This window comes from Salmo salar, chromosome 26 (assembly GCF_965601325.2).
Source record: "Salmo salar chromosome 26, fSalSal1, whole genome shotgun sequence".
In the NCBI taxonomy this organism is placed as follows: domain Eukaryota; kingdom Metazoa; phylum Chordata; class Actinopteri; order Salmoniformes; family Salmonidae; genus Salmo; species Salmo salar.
In genome coordinates this window covers 7653811-7674509 of record NC_138316.1, presented here as the reverse complement: position 1 = coordinate 7674509, position 20699 = coordinate 7653811, and the positions used below count along the sequence as shown (strand labels likewise).

Here is a 20699-nt window from a genome sequence, read left to right as displayed (position 1 = left end):
AGGAAGCATTTCCTCAACGGCAGATGGCAGTGCCGAACATGCAATGGCTATAGTGTAGCAGGGCCGTAATGAAACAGGCAGAGAGAGTGAGTTTGTCTGTGGTGGTCGGCGAACCCTCAACCTTCTCGCCCGTAGCCCTGTATGACATCGACTGTGCCACATAAGGCACAAAGGGGCAAAGTCGAGGGGCAAAGTCGATATCCAAGTTGATAAACAAAGGGTAGTTACAGTTATTGTTATTTGAGGTCGTAAACATTATTTTGAGTTCATTTCCGTTAGGGCAAATCAAGTCAGACATCTTAAAATGGAAATTACAAACTTTAGAAGCCATTTTAAACCTTGAATGCACTACAAGTTTGCATTTCCAGATTCCTGCAACAACAGGATGATCAAATTAAGATACGGCATCTGTATACCATTTTAATCTGTTTTTAAAGTCGTTACAGTACATGCATACATGTTTCCCATTCCTTCCTACTGCAGTTCAATGGAAAAGTAGTTTCGGTCAGTCATGTAACCATGGCAACAGGCAGGTACTACTTACTCTCCAGGTTCCCAGCCAGCAGGTAGAGCCAGGTGAGCAGGATGACGGCGGTCAGAGATGCCACTAGCAGCTTCAGACGACCTCGAAATGGCAGGTGCATGATGGGACGGCCGGGTGGGGGCGGGGGTGGGAGGTGATGGGTCAGGGGTCAGGGCTCAGGTGGGGCTCAGTCGCTCATCTGCTTCCTGCTGCATCCTCTCATCTGGAGGGAGAGATGAGGAGAAAGAGAGGAGGAGATAGAAGGTTAGTATGATGCTATCACAAAATGTTTTAGTGGCATAACAGTGCAGTTTATATTTAAGCAAAGCAGAATATAGGACACGGAAATGTCATGGGCACAATTAAAATATGTAATCTCACAACACAAATACAAGCACACACACGAATGCAGAAACCCACACGCACGCATGCACGCACACACACACGTGAACGCAAGCAAGCAAGCACTCACGCACATACACACACCCACACACAGTTTATTCACAGCCAGGTTCACAGCAGGGTACTGTGCACAATTGGCAATAAGTGCGGGAAGACTCTCTCATTCTCTTTCTCCATTTCCTTCCCTCTCTCTCTACCTCCCTCTATCTATAAGGGCTATAAGAGTTCCAGGTCCTCTCTTTGTTTTATGATGAGCTTAATTAATCACTTTTCACCTTAATTAGATGCAGGCCTGAAGGAAACAAGATCGGATGTAGCTGCCAATGAAAAAAGAGAAGTAAAAAAATATTTGGGAGTTTATGAAAAGAAGTGTCTGGCCTTTGCTTTGTTGTTGTGAAAACTCTGGTGAGCGAGAGAGGAGAGGGAGGAGAAAGTGGGATGGGTGGACAGTATAGGGGTGAGATTAAATTGAATTCGCTACTTGACCCAGGTTTTTATGCAGGTTGACATTTATTGGGATGAGTCTTGTCCTGGAGGCAGAACTGTGCAATTTCCGCTAAATGGGTAAGCTGCAAAGTCAAAATTAGCAATATTGTAAAAATTCATGAAAACAAAAATTTGATTTTTGGTCTTAATTTAAGGTTAGGGTTAGGCATTAATGTTTACGGTGTGGTTAAGGTTTAAAATCTGATTTTATGACTATCAGCTAGCGACCACTCTGCAGAGCTCACTCCAGCATAAGATTCATGACAAAAAACGCTAACCTGTGGTTTTTATCTACTTGACACGGCAACACACTCAAGACTGTCAAATGAACATCCTGCCCTTCAGTGTGCGACTTTACTTAACAAAAACACAGATGCTTAGCTTGGTTGCTCGAGGTGTGTGTGTGTTTGCTCAAGGGCTCTCATTCCAATGGATTCTCGTCACCCTGTTCAACTATCATCTTGACACTTCCCACTTATAGCTAGCAGACTCTAAAACAACAAGGACAAAGAGCACTGCTGAGAGAGAGAGAGAGAGAGAGAGAGAGAGAGAGAGAGAGAGAGAGACAAGCAACAATACCACAATATACTGGAGAGAAACTTCAACATGTGCAGTCTATTAACCAAACGTATAATTCAATAGACAATGATATTAGTAACATTAATAACACAACAACCAAAGCCATTGCTGGGTCACAGTCAGAGTAAGTGACGGCTGTTGAGAGACTTTGTACATTGGATAGGGAAAGAGAGCCAAGGCCTGCAGATACAGAAGAGAAAGGAGAGAGGTGTTCAACCGATTCAGCCACCTCAACGAGCCCCTCTTCAGGACGGGGGTTGGCCACCCCTGCCTTAAAAGGATAGTTTAGCAATCACCTCAAATCTACAGTTGATTCAACTATAACATCAAAATACATTCATGTCTAATACCTCATACATTTCCTTGCTGTGCTTTTTTAAGCACAGTTACTGCTCTTTGCCTGCTAAAGTACGGTAATAGTAAGTGTGATCCACCCAATATTGAGGTTAGGCCCTGGAGCTAGAACACCTGGTCAAGGTGAGATCAGGAAGGGGATTTTTTACAGAAAATCATGGCTGCATTGAGTGATAAATACTGTAAGACATCTGCTTTTTAATCTTTCATCAAATGTTTTCTCTTTTCTGTGTGTGTGTGTGTGTAAGTGCTGAAAATAAACCCATTCTGAAATGATTTACACCACAGTTGTAAACCTCAACACTGAGGTCATATTTCGTATCTCTTTCTCTCTCTCTCCCTCCCTCCCTCCCTCCCTCCCTCTCTCCCTCTCCCTCCCTCTTGCCTAGAACATAAAATAATGTTATTACCAAGTTCCCATGCTTTTAAAACAAGGATTCCGTTCCGGAACAGCATAGATCACTCCCGTTACCGGTTTCCATTCTGTTCCTTGAAAAAGTGTTATTTTACAGTTTTCTGCTCTATTCCCTGAACCGGTTCCAACCCCTGGTTTAAACCCTACCCCAAACCTTAACCCTTACCTTAACCATTTTGAATGAATGCCTAAACTTTACAGTCAAAATGTCTATGCTTATGGACAAAAGTCGAATACTGCAGTCAGACCATCAGATTTGGTTGGAAATAGAATGGAAACTAAACAGAACATAACAGAATACACTTCCTTCATTGTCTCCCAAAGTGGAAATTCTTAATGTGTTACAAAACAGCCAAAGTTTTCCATTCCACATTATTGTAGAGCATAGTTAATGGTGCCAAGGGAAACCTGCCTGTTCCTGTATTTCTAAGCATGGCTGTCAATCAAACATGGCTTCTGAGGAACATATAATAATGCAATTAAGAGCTGAAGCCATTGTGTCTCTGTGTAAAGGCCTTTAGTGAAGAATGGTGGTGGCAGCATCATGCTGTGGGGATGTTTTTCCATCGGCAGGGACTGGGAAACTGGTCAGAATTGAAGGAATGATGGATGGCGCTAATTACAGGGAAATTCTTGAGGAAAACCTGTTTCAGTGTTCCAGAGATTTGAGACTGGGACGGTTCACCTTCCAGCAGGACAATGACCCTAAGCATACTGCTAAAGCAACACTCGAGTGGTTTAAGGGGAAACATTTCAATGTCTTGGAATGGCCCAGTCAAAGCCCAGACCTCAATCCAATTGAGAATCTGTGGTATGACTTAAAGATTGCTGTACACCAGCGGAACCCATCCAACTTGAAGGAGCTGGAGCAGTTTTTCCTTGAAGAATGGGAAAAAAATCCCAGTGGCTAGATGTGCCAAGCTTATAGAGACATACCCCAAGAGACTTGAAGCTGTAATTGCTGCAAAAGGTGGCTCTACAAAGTATTGACTTTGAGGGGGGTGAATATTTATGCACGTTCAAATTTTCATTTATTTCTTGTTTGTTTCAAAATAAAAAAATATTTTACATTTTTACATTTACATTTTACATTCAACAACTGAGACATAAACTCCACAGACGTGACATTTTACATTTTTACATTTACATTTTTACATTTACATTTTGCATCGTCAAAGTGGTTGGCATGTTGTGTAAATCAAATGATACACCCCCCCCCCAAAAAAAAATATATTTTAATTCCAGGTTGTAAGGCAACAAAATAGGAAAAATGCCAAGGGGGGTGAATACTTGTGCAAGCCACTGTATAAATGTATAATTCTTGTGCAGTTTATATCTAGGCCTATAGGACACATTGAGGTTTGCATCTGGCATTAGTGCATAAACCTAAGCTTTAGGGCTTAACTTTACACCTGCCAAATAGCCTACAAGGCAATCCCCTAAAGCTTTTGGGAACAGGCAGAAAAAGTTTAATGTCGACCACTGAGGCAAAAAGGGCTATGTCAGAGTTGAAATCAATAACAGAAAAGCTGATAAATGGAGAATTGAAAATAAAGAGTAGGGACGGGCCATAAAATGTATGTTTTGGAAAGACGTTCCTGTAACAAAACCTACTTGAACGCAATTTCACTGTTGCCCCTTGTGGACAGTTTACACGTCATCGGCAGACATCCTCAGACATGGATGGACGTCGAATACTGACTTGTATCACAGGTGACCTGGCTGATTGATACACCCAAATGTACATTTTGACTTGGGAACAGGAGTGGAGTAATATGATTTTTTCAGCATCTTGAGTGAATGCGAATGTGCAGTTAGGGACCATCTGTAGAGATGTTATCTTTATAAGCATAAACAAAAATACTTTGCACTGAAAATATGACCCTTTTTTTGTCATTGTATTTTCTCCCCGGTCCCTAAACGTCTTTGCTCCACGAAGGAAGCAGAGATGACAGAGAACTTTAGCAATGTCAACTACACTGCAAAAGTAGAAAGTCTCAAAACACCATGATTGTGTAATGAAACCATGAAAACTAAGCTGAGATCTGGAGTTTGGAGTGTGCAAGTGTTTTAATGCACAGAATGTGTTTTAAACAGAAATGAAGTACTCTGAAACACCCAAAGTGGTTCTTCAACATTAATATGGGTGTTTTTAAGGGGTTTTAGTGCACATAAAAGGCAACATCAAAATACAAAAACTGTTTCTTATACAATCAATGGTGTATAGCTTAAATATTGATTGATGACATGGGCCTAAGGAGAATATTTGTTGTGGAATTCCACCTTTCTTTTTTCAATGCTTTACTAAGGCAGATGAGAAACAGGTGGGCAGTAAAATGGTACATTTCATTGGAATTTCACCCACTCAACCACACTGTAAGAAATTATTCTGGGGTTAATTGAAATGAACTCAAATAAACAACCAACATATAAACTCAGCAAAAAAAGAAACATCCTCTCACTGTCAACTGCGTTTATTTTCAGCAAACTTAACATGTGTAAATATTTGTTTTAACATAACAAGATTCAACAACTGAGACATAAACTCCACAGACATGTGACTAACAGAAATGTAATAATGTGTCCCTGAACAAAGGGAAGGGGGGTGGGGGGGGGGGGGTCAAAAGTAACAGTCAGTATCTGGTGTGGCCACCAGCTGCATTAAGTACCGCAGTGCATCTCCTCCTCATGGACTGCACCAGATTTACCAGTTCTTGCTGTGAGATGTTACCCCACTCTTCCACCAAGGCACCTGCAAGTTCACTGACATTTCTAGGGGGAATGGCCCTAGCCCTCGCCTTCCGGTCCAACAGGTCCCAGACGTGCTCAATGGGATTGAGATCCGGGCTCTTTACTGGCCATGGCAGAACATTGACATTCCTGTCTTGCAGGAAATCACGCACAGAACGAGCAGTATGGCTGGTGGCATTGTCATGCTGGAGGGTCATGTCAGGATGAGCCTGTAGGAAGGGTACCACATGAGGGAGGAGGATGTCTTCCCTGTAACGCACAGCGTTGAGATTGCCTGCAATGACAACAAGCTCAGTCCGATGATGCTGTGACACACCTCCGCAGACCATGACGGACCCTCCACTTCCAAATCGATCCTGCTCCAAAGTACAGGCCTCGGTGTAACGCTCATTCCTTCAACGATAAACGCGAATCCGACCATCACCCCTCGTGAGACAAAACCGTGACTCGTCAGTGGAAGAGCACTTTTTGCCAGTGCTGTCTAGTCCAGCGACAATGGGTTTGTGTCCATAGGCAACGTTGTTGCCGGTGATGTCTGGTGAGGACCTGCCTTACAACAGGCCTACAAGCCCTCAGTCCAGCCTCTCTCAGCCTATTGCAGACAGTCTGAGCACTGATGGAGGGATTGTGCGTTCCTGGTGTATCTAGGGCAGTTTTTGTTGCCATCCTGTACCTGTCCCGCAGGTGTGATGTTTGGATGTACCGATCCTGTGCAGGTGTTGTTACATGTGGTCTGCCACTGCGAGGACGATCAGCTGTCCGTCCTGTCTCCCTGATGTCCTGTCTTAAGCGTCTCACGGTACGGACATTGCCATTTATTGCCCTGGCCACATCTGCAGTCCTCATGCCTCCTTGCAGCACGCCTAAGGCACATTCATGCGATGAGCAGGGACCCTGGATCATCTTTCTTTTGGTGTTTTTCAGAGTCATTAGAAAGGCCTCTTTACTGTCATAAGTTTTCACAACTGTGACCTTAATTGCCTACCGTCTGTAAGCTTTTAGTGTCTTAACGACCGTTCCACAGGTGCATGTTCATTAATTGTTTATGGTTCATTGAACAAGCATGGGAAACCATTTACAATGAAGATCTGTGAAGTTATTTGGATTTTTACGAATTATCTTTGAAAGACAGGGTCCTGAAAAAGGGACGTTTCTTTTTTTGCTGAGTTTACCTCATTAAAATGAATGCAAGTCGTGTAGAGCCTGTGGTCTAGCAATAACGGACACAGCTTAGAAACGCCACACCTCTATCCACCGAAGACTGGGGTTAAATTCCCCTCTCCAACCCTTCGTTCCCGGGCTGTATCACATCCGGCCATGATCGGGAGTCCCATAGGGTGGCGCACAATTGGCTCAGCATCATCATTGCAAATAAGAATTTGTTCTTAAAACTGACTTGCCTCATTAAATAAAGGTTAAATATATATATTTTTTAAATAAACATTCTGGTGAGCAAGAGTTTATTTAGTCTTTTATGGCAACATATAATGACAGAAGCAAAGCTGCACGTATATAAATATAGTCAAGTTGACTATCAAATAGCCTACCAAAATGTCAGAAATTCTAAGCAGAAACATATTTAAATTAGACAAAAAAACAATCCTGCACCCCCTGTTAAAAAATCATTCCGCCTTCCCTGACTGTAGCCTAGGATCAGGTGCGGGCCTCCGATTTTCACTTTTATCACATATAGTCGGGTGGTTGTGGATGGGTTATTAGCAATTTCAGGCGGGTGAACAACCACCAGCATGTGTGTGAATGTGTGTGTTAGTGTTTGGTTGGCTGACTGTGTGTGTGTGTCCTCATGTATTGTTGTTGCAGCCTCCCTAGATCACTTCTGTTCATTTCAAATCAGCCTTTATGTCGCTTGGGGCAATATACGGTAATGGAGTCTGGTCAGGCGTGTGTCAGGGAGATGACAGAGAGATGCAGCACACACACACACTCACACACTCATTTCTCTCTTCTGCATTTTTCTCAGAGCAGGGTAAGAAAGCCAATTATCACCCCGGTCAATAATCTGTGCTCACATGATGGTTCACACACTTCACAGTAACAGCAGGGAGTTTTCACATGAAACTACCATTTAGACAGTTAGACTCTGCTGCTCATATCTCATCTGCTGCAGCTCTGACTGCTATCATAAGAGAAGCAAATCAAATCAAAGTTGATTGATTTGCAGATGATATCGCAGGTGCAGTGAAATGCTTGTGTTTTTAACTCCAACAGTGCAGTAATACCTAGCAATAATAATACAACATTTAAAAAATACACGAATAATTGAGAAAAATTACGAAATATCAGAACGAGCAATGTCAGAGACAGGAAAATAAATATATATATGTACATATAATAGAGTTCATTTGGAAAGTATTCACACCCCTTGACTTTTGAAAATTTTTGTTACGTTACAGCCTTATTCTAAAATTGATTAAATACAACATTTTCCTGATCAACCTACACACAATACCTCATAATGACAACGCGAAAACAGGTTTAGTCATTTTTGCAAAGTTATTAAAAAAATAAAAATAAATATTTACATAAGTATTCAGACCCTTCGCTATGAGACTTGAAATTGAGCTCAGGTGCATCCTGTTTTTATTGATCATCCTTGAGATGTTTCTACAACTTGATTGAAGTCCAACTGTAGTAAATTGAATTGATTAGACATGATTTGGAAAGGCACACAACTGTCTATATAAGGTCTGACAGTTGACAGTGCATTAAGGAGCAAATACTAAGCAATGAGGTCGAAAGAATTGTCTGTAGAGCTTCGAGACAGGATTGTGTCGAGGCACAGTCTGGGGAACGGTAACAAAAAATGTCTGCAGCATTGAAGAGCAGTGGCCTCCATCATTCTTAAAACGGAAGTATGGAACCACCAAGAGTCTTCCTAGAGCTGGCCGCCCGGCTAAACTGAGCAATCGGGGGAGAAAGGCCTTGGTCTGATGAAACCAAGATTGAACTCTTTGGGCTGAATGCCAAGCGTCACGTCTGGAGGAAACCTGGCACCATCCCTACAATAAAGCATAGTGGTTGGCAGCATCATGCTATGGGGATGTTTTTCAGCGGCAGGAAATGGGAGACTAGTCAGGGTCGAGGGAAAGATGAACGGAGCAAAGTACAGAGAAACCTGTTCCAGAGTGCTCAGGACCTCAGACAATGCAGGAGTGGCTTTGGGACAAGTCTCTGAATGTCATTGAGTGGCCCAGCCAGAGCCTGGACTTGAACCCGACCTAACATCTCTGGAGAGACCTGAAAACAGCTGTGCAGCGACGCTCCCTATCCAACCTGACAGAGCTTGAGCAGATCTGCAGAGAAGAATGGGACTCCTCAAATACAGGTGTGCCAAGAAGAATATGCTGTAATCACTGCCAAAGGTGCTTCAACAAATTACTGAATAAAGGGTCTAAATACTTATGTTAATGTGATATTTCAGTTTTTTATTTTTAATACATTTGGGGTATTTTGTGTATATTGATGAGGGAAAAAAAACAAATTAATCTATTTTAAAATAAGACTAACATAACAATGTGGGAAAAGTCAAGGGGTCTGAATACTTTTCGAATGCACTGTATAAGGAAGATTCTCTATGTATGTATGAATGAATATATGAGAGAGAGAGAGAGAGATATACTTTTCTTTCTTTAACTCAAACTTTCTCATTTCATTTAAAATATATCCTGTACTGCATACATGTACCATACTCACCTTTCCATCTACCACATGATACAAACCAACATCACAATACCCAAAAACAATACCCACTTCTACAACCGTATATCCAAAACATCTTCCCCAGCTATACAGACAGCCCCCCCCCCAACACACCATATCTCCTGAAACATCTCCACACTTTTTATCATTCTATAGTATTCAAATTCTTCCCTAAGGCACGCAGAGACCATCCCATTAAATAATAGTAAAGGGTCTGTTATCCCCCCACCTTTGACCCTGTTCCTCCTTGTTAGCCAAATAGCCAACTTCGCCTGAGCAAACAGAAAATTCAACAAAACACATATGGCCTTCTCTTTAATCGAATACCTGTATCCCATTATAAACATCCCAACAGTAAACACCACCCCCAACCTCTCACACAGACATTCCAACAGAGACATTAATGGCATTAACCTGGTGCACACAGAAAACACATGAATCACAGTTTCTTTCATTACACAGAAAGGACTCCCCTGCCCGATTCCCGGTTCAACCTGTGCCAACCAGATGTTAGTGGCCAAGGCTCCATGAAGAACCCTCCACTGGAGGTCCCCTGACCTCTTTTGTTGTAGAGCCCCCTCCATCTAACACTCACCACACTCTCCGCCACACCTATCCCCTGCCACTGATGTGTCTTCACTCCTGTTAGGCTCCTAATGTTCCTAAACTTAACACAGAGGTTGTAGAGGGCTTTATCTCCCACCCCTTCAAACTTCCCCAGGCTCGGAGTGTTAAAATCTAACAAGTCCTCCAGACCCCCTTGTCAGTCTCCAGTCTCTGCCGTCACCTGCAGTGGCGGAAACATTGGTGGCCCCTCCCCCTTTGGCAGGTCAAACAACCCCCTTACCGGCTCAGACAGTGCCTCCTGGACCTCCTCCAGGAATCTCTCCAGCAGCTTAAGAGACGTTATTCCTGTTTGTTGTGCCAAGACTTCCGGGGTTTTCCACCCCTCCTCTCCCAGCAGTCTCAGGTCACCCAGTCTTTGTAAACCTGCTGCCATCAGTTGCCTCTGCAGGGTGGCCGACTGAACCAATCTCAAAGGGATGGCTGGGATGTTGAAGATAGGCTCCTCCCACACCCCCTTCTCGTGTGGCCTTAGCAGCTGCCAGGCCATCAGCACTGCAGAGTAAAAATCTGAGAGACCTGCTGTACTCAGCCTCTCCAGCTTCATTGAGGAACAGCTGCCGGTCCAACCCTAATCCCCCAGCTCTCCTCAGTAGCGCGCATGCTGGTTCCCTCCAGCCAACATCAGTATGGTACAGCAGTCTCTGCACCGCCTTTAGCCGGAAAGCAGCCATCCTGCTCTCCAGTTCCACCAGGCCCTGTCCTCCTTCGTGGACAGTCATGTACAACACTGCCGCCCTCTGCCAGTGATGGCCTGACCAGAAAAAGTCCACCAGCTTGCGTTGCAGGTCTGCGAGGGTTGAGGACAGCCAGTTTATGCCACAGGGAAGATGCCACCAGGTTGTTGATTATCAGCACCCTCCCTCTATATGACACTTGGGACAGGAGCCACCTCCACCTGGCCAGTCTTGACACCACTGCCTGTGACAGCCCCTCCCAGTTCTTCCTGACCCACTTCTCCGAGCCCAGGTACACCCCCATCACTTTAAGCCATTCACAACCCCACTGCAAACCCCCTGGAAGCAGAAGGGACCTATCCCCCCATGCCCCACATAACAGAGCTTTGCTCTTGCCACAGTTCACCTTAGCTGAAGAAGCTTCCTCGTACACCTTCAGGCAAAATAAGTCCTGTCCAATTATTCCCCTGAATTTTTTATAAAACTCCACTGGGAGTCCATCGACCCCCGGTGCACGACTGGGGGACATCTGGGTTACGGCCTCTGCCAGTTCATGGGACAACAGAGGAATGTCCATTTCATCCCTCTGTGCCAGAGAGAGCTTAGGGAGTTCTGCAAACAAGACCTGAGCACACATAGGATCACACACTTCTGCCCTATACAACTCAGTATAAAACTCCACAGTCCACTCCCACATCTCCCCCACCACAGAGGTCACCCGCCCATCAGACAGCCGTAGACAATGCACACCCTTGGCTTCACCGCTCTGTCTTTCCAAACCAAAGAAGAAGGAGCTGGGAGCATCCATCTCCTTGAGCATGGAGAACCTAGCTCTTACAAGTGCTCCCTTTGCTTTAATCTGGAAAAAACTACCCAGGTCCTTACGTAATTCAGCTAAATTAGCCTGAAGGCCTACATTGCCTTGCCCCACCATCTCTACCTCCATCTCACTAATACAATGCTCTAGTTCCCCCAATACTCTCCTAGCCTCTGAGGATGAGAGAGCTGTGTACTGTTGACAGAAAACCCGAATTTGGACTTTCCCCACATCCCACCATTGACTCAGAGACTCATACTCCTCTCTTCGCTGCCCCCACCTTTCCCAAAAGGTCTGGTAACCTGAGCAAAAAGTGGCATCTTGTAAGAGCCTTACATTGAACTTTCAATAGGATGCCTGCCGGGGCCCTGGTGAAATAGACAGCCGAGCCATGGTTATGTGGTGATCCGAAAACCCCACCGGGAGAATGGTAACGTCCAACAGCCTATTGCTCCGATTCCTAGACATGTAAAACCGATCAAGTCGGGCTGCACTCACCCTTGACCCAAAAACCTTCACCCATGTATACTGTCTTGTGTTGGGATGTTTAGTTCTCCAAACATCCACTAGGTCGAACTGATTAATGATGTCCATTAACACTCCCACTGACACTGAATGACGCTCTTCCCCATTTCTGTCTTTCGTAAAATCCATTGTACAGTTCCAGTCCCCTCCGACCACCAGCCTCTCCTCATGTGCTAACTGTGAGAGTTCCTGTCTAAGACTCCCAAATAGAACCCCCCTCTCTCTCCCTGTATTAGGCGCATACACATTTATAAAGACATAACCCATGTTGTTAATTTCTGCTTTAACAACAAGCAGCCTACCCCTACACACCTTTGAGGAGCACATTTTTACAGACAGACCCGGTGAAAAAAAGACTGCCACCCCTGCACTAAAATTTGTCCCATGGCTCAACACACTTGCCCCTTTCCACCAGAGCCCCCAATCGACTTCATTCAACACATCACTATGTGTCTCCTGCAGAAACAACACCTGTACTTTTTTGTTGCTGTACATATTCACCCAACACACTCCTCTTTCCCGCATCTCTGGCGCCATTTATATTGAGCGAGCCTACCCGAAGAGTCTCCATAAGAAGTGGGAGAAAAGCCAGCAAAGAAAGAGACCAATAGCAAAGCTCAAAAAGCCCCATTGTCAGAAAGAAAATATACATCTAAAGTGTCTGAAGGTAAACCTTACACACTGTTGTGACCCACTTCCTCAACCTAAACCATTTCCTGGGTGAGAGGACACCATGCCCCTCGTTTTTCATAGCATGTTGTACTGATCTTACAAACTTTCTCGGATCAGAAAAAAAGCCTCAAGATTAACTTTTTTCCCCTTGGTCTCATTCAGGAACCTTGTCAGTTCTCTCAATGTGTACTTTGACCCCTCTGCTTGACTGGCTGTCAGCTCCAGGCCTATTGAAGAGTAGTCTGAAAAAAATAACTCCTCAGACTCACTTTCCTCCTCATCTCTATCTCCCATCCTGACCACCTGCCCTTCCTCTCTGGTCAGGGCATCCCCCACAGCAACAGGCAAAGTTTCCATGGTGCCTTTAACCACACCCGTTTTCCTTTTCCACTTGACACCCTCCTCCTCCCACCCTAGTCTCTTACACTTCCCTACTATACTCTCCTCATCCACTAGCATAACCTGACTAGACCCAGCCTCATCTACACCACCCTCCATAGCATAACTAGGCCCAGCCTCCGCTACCCCACCATCTCTAGCCTGACTAGACCCAGCCTCCGCTACCCCACCATCTCTAGCCTGACTAGACCCAGCCTCCTCTACCCCACCATCTCTAGCCTGACTAGACCCAGCCTCCGCTACCCCACCATCTCTAGCCTGACTAGACCCAGCCTCCGCTACACCACCATCCATAGCCTGACTAGACCCAGCCTCTGCTATACCACCATCCATAGCCTGACTAGACCCAGCCTCCGCTACCCCACCATCTCTAGCCTGACTAGACCCAGCCTCTGCTATACCACCATCCATAGCATGACTAGACCCAGCCTCCGCTACACCACCATCTCTAGCCTGACTAGGCCCAGCCACATCTACACCACCATCTCTTGCATGACTAGGCCCAGCCTCATCTACACCACCATCCCTGGCATGACTAGGCCCAGCCTCTGCTGTCTGCATCTCATTACCCCCTGCACGTTGACCTCGATTTCCCCCACTGGCACTTGTACCCTCACCTTGTCTACGGCCTGTATGTGGGCACGCAAAGCTCTTATGCATCAAATCCCCACACTCAAAACACCGTAGACTGTCTGTGCTGGCAAATCCTGTATAGAGCCCCTCCCCATGCCTCACTTTAAAATGCACATTTAGGTGTTGCTCATTGTTATTCAGAAACATAAACACTTGCCTCCGGAACGAAACAACATGCTTAACAGCATCTGCCTGAAAACCTGCCGACAGTACACGAAAACCGCTAGCAAACTTACCAAAACGACCCAGCTCTTTTCTGATTTGATCATCCGTAATAAACGGAGGCAAATTTGCAACTACCACTCTTGTCGAAGGGGTAGAGAGAGGTGAAATTGGCACCAACACACCCCTTACAAATATTCCACTAGCAATTAGCCTACCAACCATATTTGCTCTTTTCATGAACACAACCACAGCTTTGTTCATTCTAGAAGCAGAATGTATAAATTCAGCTCCTACCTGTTCACCGACCGCGAGCAGAACCTCCTCCACCTTAACTCCATTCTCAGGAACACACTTGAATCCATGCCGTATCGACAGCGTCTCCTCTGCGCTAGGCTGAGAAGCCATCGCGCACACCACACCTTCCAAACCCCAGGAAACTTACTCTGTCCTCTTCCACCCTAACTTTGAAAAAATTGTGGATACCGCTAAAACAAATATTGCATTAACCCTCCACCATAGAAAATAAAATTGATGAAACAAAAATACAACTGTTTGGCCATAATGACCATTGTTATGTTTGGAGGAAAAAGGGGGAGGCTTGCAAGCCGAAGAACACCATCCCAACCGTGAAGCACGGGGGTGGCAGCATCATGTTGTGGGGGTGCTTTCCTGCAGGAGGGACTGGTGCATTTCACAAAATAGATGGCATCATGAGGGAAGAGGAAAATGATGTGGATATATTGAAACAAAATCTCAAGACATCAGTCAGGAAGATAAAGCTTGGTCGCAAATGGGTCTCCCAAATGAACAATACCCCAAGCATACTTCCAACATTGTGGCAAAATGGCTTAAGGACAACAAAGTCAAGGTATTGGAGTGGCCATCACAAAGCCCTGACCTCAATCCTATAGAACATTTGTGGCAGAACTGAAAAAGCATATGCGAGCAAGGAGGCCTACAAACCTGACTCAGTTACACCAGTCAGGAGGAATGGGACAAAATTCACCCAACTTATTGTGGGAAGCTTGTGGAAGGCTACCTGAAACATTTGACCCAAGATAATCAATTTAAATTATCCAAATACTAATTGAGTGTATGTAAACTTCTGACCTACTGGGAAGGTGATGAAAGAAATAAAAGCTGAAATAAATCCTTCTCTCTACTATTATGCTGACATTTCACATTCTTAAAATAAAGTGGTGATCCTAACTGACCTAAGACAGGGCATTTTTACTAGGATTAAAGGTCAGGAATGTAATTGGTTAAGGTGTATGTAAACTTCCGACTTCAACTGTACATACATACATACATACATACATACATACATACATACATACATACATACATACATACATACATACATACATACAAACAAACAAACAAACAAACAAACAAACAAACAAACAAACAAACAAACAAACAGAGGAATAGAAAGCACATGTAGTACTAGAAACACATGGCATGAGGGAATTACATGCTTGAGGGCAGACTAGGATATCATTCCTGGGAGAAAGAGATACATCTATGGAGGAGTTTAGTCTAGGAATTCTAAGTGGGAATGGGTTTCAGGTTACTAAGGGCCTAAAGAAGAGAAAGTGTGTTGTTTAAATGTAACTATAGCTCTGCAGCTGCATGAGAGAGAGCAAGAAGCAAAATAACGGTTTCTGGACAAATATCTATGATCTTTGACTTATTACCTATCTGTTAGCTATCCCTTATATATCATAGATCATCGGCATCCATCACAGAGGCCCAGAAAAACAGACTTTCAGAATATGGTTTGAAAACATTCAAGAAACTCCTCTCCTAATGGAAAAAAAAGGTGATTCAGCAGTGTGTACGGTGTATTTGGCTTTTGCTGAACTGTGTGAAAATCTGTTAATCTTTAGGCACGCATGCGCGGACTCTCTCTCACACAGACAGACACACAGACACACAGGGAGTGTGCAATCATAGCCATAGTAAAGAGTAAGGCAAATCCTGGCTAAGATCATTAAATTCTAGTTTGAATAATAGGTCAATGTCATAATCGTATAACGTTTGTTGACAGTATGGAGGATTGTTTTCTGAGCTAAACCCCAGCTGTCACAGAGACACAGGGGAAGGAGAAACAATAAAGCTAGAGGTTACGCTAGGTCACCAACGAACTAATCTCACCTCAGTTTACACTCAATAATTCGCCTGGTTATGCATAAACACACACGGACGCAGGCACACGCTGATATTCACGCACACGCTCAGGCGTACACACAGGCACACACACGTCGCCTCCAGCCCCCTGTACAGAGTGACGCTACAACAGATTAAGCTGAGTATCCTTCAATGGCCTGCAGGAATAACAATAACAGCAGAGATAGTTACCTTGTCCCATTTTCCCTACTTTGTTGTTCTAACATACTGTCACCTCTGACGGCTCACTCGCTAAAACATCCACACTGGATGACTCAATAACAACATACAACAAAGAAGGAAAACAGAACAGAATACACACACACACACACACAGTCTAGAGAAGGACATCCAAGATAGTAACACAAAGGTCAAATTCCTGGGGAAAACCTTTAGGAGATAGTACCTTGAGGAAAACAATTATGAGAAAAGATCTCAGAAAATATAGAGCTGCTGGACACAAACATAGAAACAGAACATTCTGTAGGTAAACCACAACAGATAGAGATACTATAGGATGAGAGGGACAGAAGAAAATAATGGGACAGAAGTAATACAATGACAGCACAAATGCTCTATTCACTCAAGGGGGGATGGAAGGAGAGAACAGGGGAGTGCTGCTCACCTCCCACTCCTGTTCACACAGGAACACACCACTCGTTCTGTCCCCCTCTCCCTCACACACAAACACAATCTCTTGTTCTGTCTCTCTCTCACCTTTCCATCTGTAAGACGTGCTTGTAGGTCTGACAAGAACATTTGACAGCTGACAGTGAAAACAAAGCCGACCTACACACACACAAGCGGACAAACACAGACCCACACAGTTGATAATAACAAGCTATGACCTTTGCACTTTCTTCCTACCTGCGTGTGAGTAAGCTCCAATCGTTTGCTCCCCTCTCCGTGTGTTAAGTGTCTGCCAAGCGGGTAGTGGCAAGTCCGCGTTGTTGTGCACAGCCACACTTTCAATAAGCCCCTCCCTTATCTTCCTCTCCCTAATCCTCCTTTTCTTCTGCGGATCTCTCTGTGTCTCTGTTTCTCTCGGTCTCTCTCTCTCTGTGTGCTCATGAAAGTAGTCCAACTCGATAACAGAAAATGTGCAGAAAAGGGGGCGAGAGGCTGAAAGGAGAACTAGAGAAAGGGGGAGTGGTGTCACCTTGCACATGGTTAAGCCTCTGTGACAAAAGACAGGAGTTGGTCGGAGCTCTTATTGTCTTTCGCTCTTTTTCTTTCTCTTTTAACACAGAGACTGGGTTACCTATGCATTACTGAGTAACCTGATTCCAATGAGTGGATGATTAACAGTGTGTGTGTGTGTGTGTGTGTGTGTGTGTGTGTGTGTGTGTGTGTGTGTGTGTGTGTGTGTGTGTGTGTGTGTGTGTGTGTGTGTGTGTGTGTGTGTGTGTGTGTGCGCGTGTGTGTGTGTGTGTGCGTGCATGCATTCCTTCAATATAAATGTCATTCTGCTTCCTGCTTCCAAATGTATTGTTTGAATTAAATTACATTCAGAAATGCAGAATTGACCCCAACCCTGATGTGCGCACATGAATGCAGACATGGTTGGCTCCAAGTGGTTCTATGTATATTTATACGACGGGTGGGTCTAATTCTGAATGCTGACTGGTTCCAGCCGGTGTCTATTTCACAAGTTACCACCAGCTAAAGCTATGACGTTGAAATGCTTATTTACTCTGTTCCATCTCACTGCGCAATCCACTGTCTCATCAGCCCAGCCACGCAATTTATAAACTTGATCTCCACTATAAAAAGCATCTAGACATTATCTCCCATTTCTTTTAGACTAGCATTTGGTTTTCAACAGCGGAAAAATAATTGTGATCTCCAGTTGTCCCATAGTAATGAATGTGTCGGGACGAGACAGACAGGCAGACAGCTTTTCTCAGCCAGTTGAAATCATAAATCAGCTGGTGTAATTTTTGTGGAAATATATAATGAAATGTCTATAGAAAACAGTTAAGACTAAATGAAATGAAGCTAGTTTGCAGTCTTTCCAGCTTCCGTTTGAAGTGATTGTGTAAGCTGTGTTGTTGGTTAGCTCCTCTGATCAACAGTGTCCTGACGACAGAGCACATTTTATATGCCATGCGAAATCGCGCATTATTAGCCTGACTTCGTCTCAGGCCTAACAAAACCCGTGCCAATACATCCTCCAAACACCTTCTCTGGCATTATCACTTAAGTAGGGAATGTGTGTCCGTCTCTGCATGTGTACTTACATATGTGCATGCGAGTGTGTGGGCTCATGAGACGGGGGAGTACAGCTCTCTAATTAAAGTAGGACACAATGTTGTTTTCGCTAAACAGAAAGCTAGTTGGAGCCTGCGTCTGGCCTGCTATCTAAATGAAGCTGTGATGATGGATCCCCCATTAGAGACAGTAATAAATGGAGAAAGTCTGGAGGGAGATTGAACTGAGCTGAAAGAGCAGAGAGAGGAGCAGAGAGTACAGTCTCAGCACTCCTTATCTCGGACACAGGAGCACAACGATACTGTATCTACCCATGCAAGGCCAGTCACAGGCATTTCTATGTACTGTGTGTGTGTGTGTGTGTGTGTGTGTGTGCGTGCGTGCGGGTGCGTGTGTGTGTAAGAAAAAATATATATATGCTGAAATGCAATGCAATGCAATCTCAGTCCCTAGAGCACCAGTTTGCCTTTGAGCCTCCAAGCTAAACCAAGCCAGTCAGATGTGGAAACAACTACAAACAACCACACACAAACAACTGGTAGCAGCACTAGCCGGTCTATACCATTACCAAAAAGAAAACACCCTGATGAAAGGACAGTGTTCCCTACAGCACTTTTACAGGCACCGGTTATAAGATTTTATATTGCAAATGAACATTTAGTGGAGTTCAACTGCTTTCACTGCTTTCCTCTCGTCTCCAATGCTCTTTCTCCTCTGGTTGCTTTGGGTAGAAGTTACCCATAGGCACAGTTATAGATCTAGGATCAGCTTACCTTCTGCCATCCCTCACCATTAGAGGAGACGCAGCCAGAACTGACCTTAGATCAGTGTCCAGGGTTGTTGGCTGAGGATCCAGTGGCTGTCAAACCAGATGACTAACGCAGGTTAACACCTCTTCTTATCTCCTAATTATGGGGTTAAGGGTCACCCTGGCGGGGCCTTGGCCAGTAGACCCATAGTCCCCCTACCCAAACACCAATACAGGGGGTCCAACATAAACAGGAGGGGGGTTCCCAGGGTTGGGTTTCTCCAGCACCATAAAAGGAGTGGGAAGGGGGAGAGAGAGAAGGGAGTTTACATGGTTTAGGTTTCCCTGGCTCCCAAAGGGTGTCCCATATAAATAGGTGGGTAGGAAACAGTGGAGAGAGAGAGAGACAGAGAGAGACAGAGACAGACAGAGAGAGACAGAGACAGACAGAGAGAGACAGAGAGACAGAGAGACAGAGCGACAGAGCGACAGAGATTGGGTTTCCATGGCACCTGTTGTGTTTCCCCTCCAAGAACATTCTGGAACGAGACCTGCGGGGATATCCACCCTGTCTTACCTCTCCATGCTTCCTAATAGAAACCCAGTAGCCCTATCTCAGTACAACTTGTCTGCTCTACCTTCCAAGGGAGACGTGGCAGGGAAGGCAGCTACAGTGTTAAAAACACAGGATAAACAAGCTGCCAGACAGCCAATCTCTTCTCCAAACTTTTGACTGGTACTGTATATGATGGAGTGCATACACCTTATGGACAGTATATGAATAGAACATGTGTGTACAGCAGTAGTTATATAGGATCAGCCTTGATTAGAATACAGTATATACTGTACATATGAAGTGGGTGAAGCAGTATGTTAACATTATTAAAGTGACCAGTCTCTAAGGTGCAGGGTTGAGTGCCGTGTGGTAGCCGACTAGTAACAGTGACTAAAGTCCAGGGCAGGGTATGGGGCAAAGGCCGGCTAGTTGGTAGAAAATGTCTGTAAAATATGTTGGTAGTATGAGGGCTATTGGAAAGAACATTGGCTACGCTATCTCTGCGTCTCGGTGCCTTCAAAAACAACAGCATCATTAACCTGTTGGGGCTAGGGGGCAGTATTTGCACGGCTGGATAAAAAAATGTACCCGATTTAATCTGGTTACTAATCCTACCCAGTAACTAGAATATGCATATACTTATTATATATGGATAGAAAACACCCTAAAGTTTCTAAAACTGTTTGAATGGTGTCTGTGAGTATAACAGAACTCATTTGGCAGGCAAAACCCTGAGACATTTTCTGACAGGAAGTGGATACCTGATGTGTTGTATTACCTTTAAACCTATGCCATTGAAAACCACAGGGGCTGAGGAATATTTTGGCACTTCCTATTGCTTCCACTAGATGTCACCAGCCTTTACAAAGTGTTTTGAGTCTTCTGGAGGGAGATCTGACCGAACAAGAGCCATGGAACGATGATGGCCCATTAGACACCTGGCGCGCGAGTTCATGTTGGGTACCCTCGTTCCAATACGTTATAAAAGAGAATGCATTCGTCCACCTTGAATATTATTCATGTTCTGGTTAAAAAAGGCCCTAATGATTTATGCTATACAACGTTTGACATGTTTGAACGAACGTAAATATATTTTTTCCCCTCGTTCATGAAGTGAAGTCCGGCGGGCTTAGATCATGTGCTAACAAGACGGAGATTTTTGGTTATAAATGATGAGCTTTTTTGAACAAAACTACATTCGTTATGGACCTGTGATACCTGGAAGTGACATCTGATGAAGAGAATCAAAGGTAATGGATTATTTACATAGTAT

General features: G+C 44.4%; 1 protein-coding gene across 4 annotated transcripts in view; it reads right to left on the bottom strand.

Annotated features, from left to right (window-relative positions):
• LOC106587065 (xylosyl- and glucuronyltransferase LARGE2s) overlaps positions 1-20699 on the bottom strand; it is a 119565-nt gene that overhangs the window by 20335 nt on the left and 78531 nt on the right. For 2 of the 4 annotated variants that reach the window (XM_014174962.3, XM_014174961.3), the window contains exon 3: positions 545-746. In XM_014174962.3, coding sequence (XP_014030437.1) covers positions 545-644 — 100 coding nt within the window. In that variant the 5' untranslated portion in view covers positions 645-746. Of the gene's footprint in view, positions 1-544; positions 747-16628; positions 16753-16778; positions 17071-20699 lie in introns of those variants that run through there. The other 2 variants (XM_014174963.3, XM_014174964.3) reach the window with 2 other exon arrangements.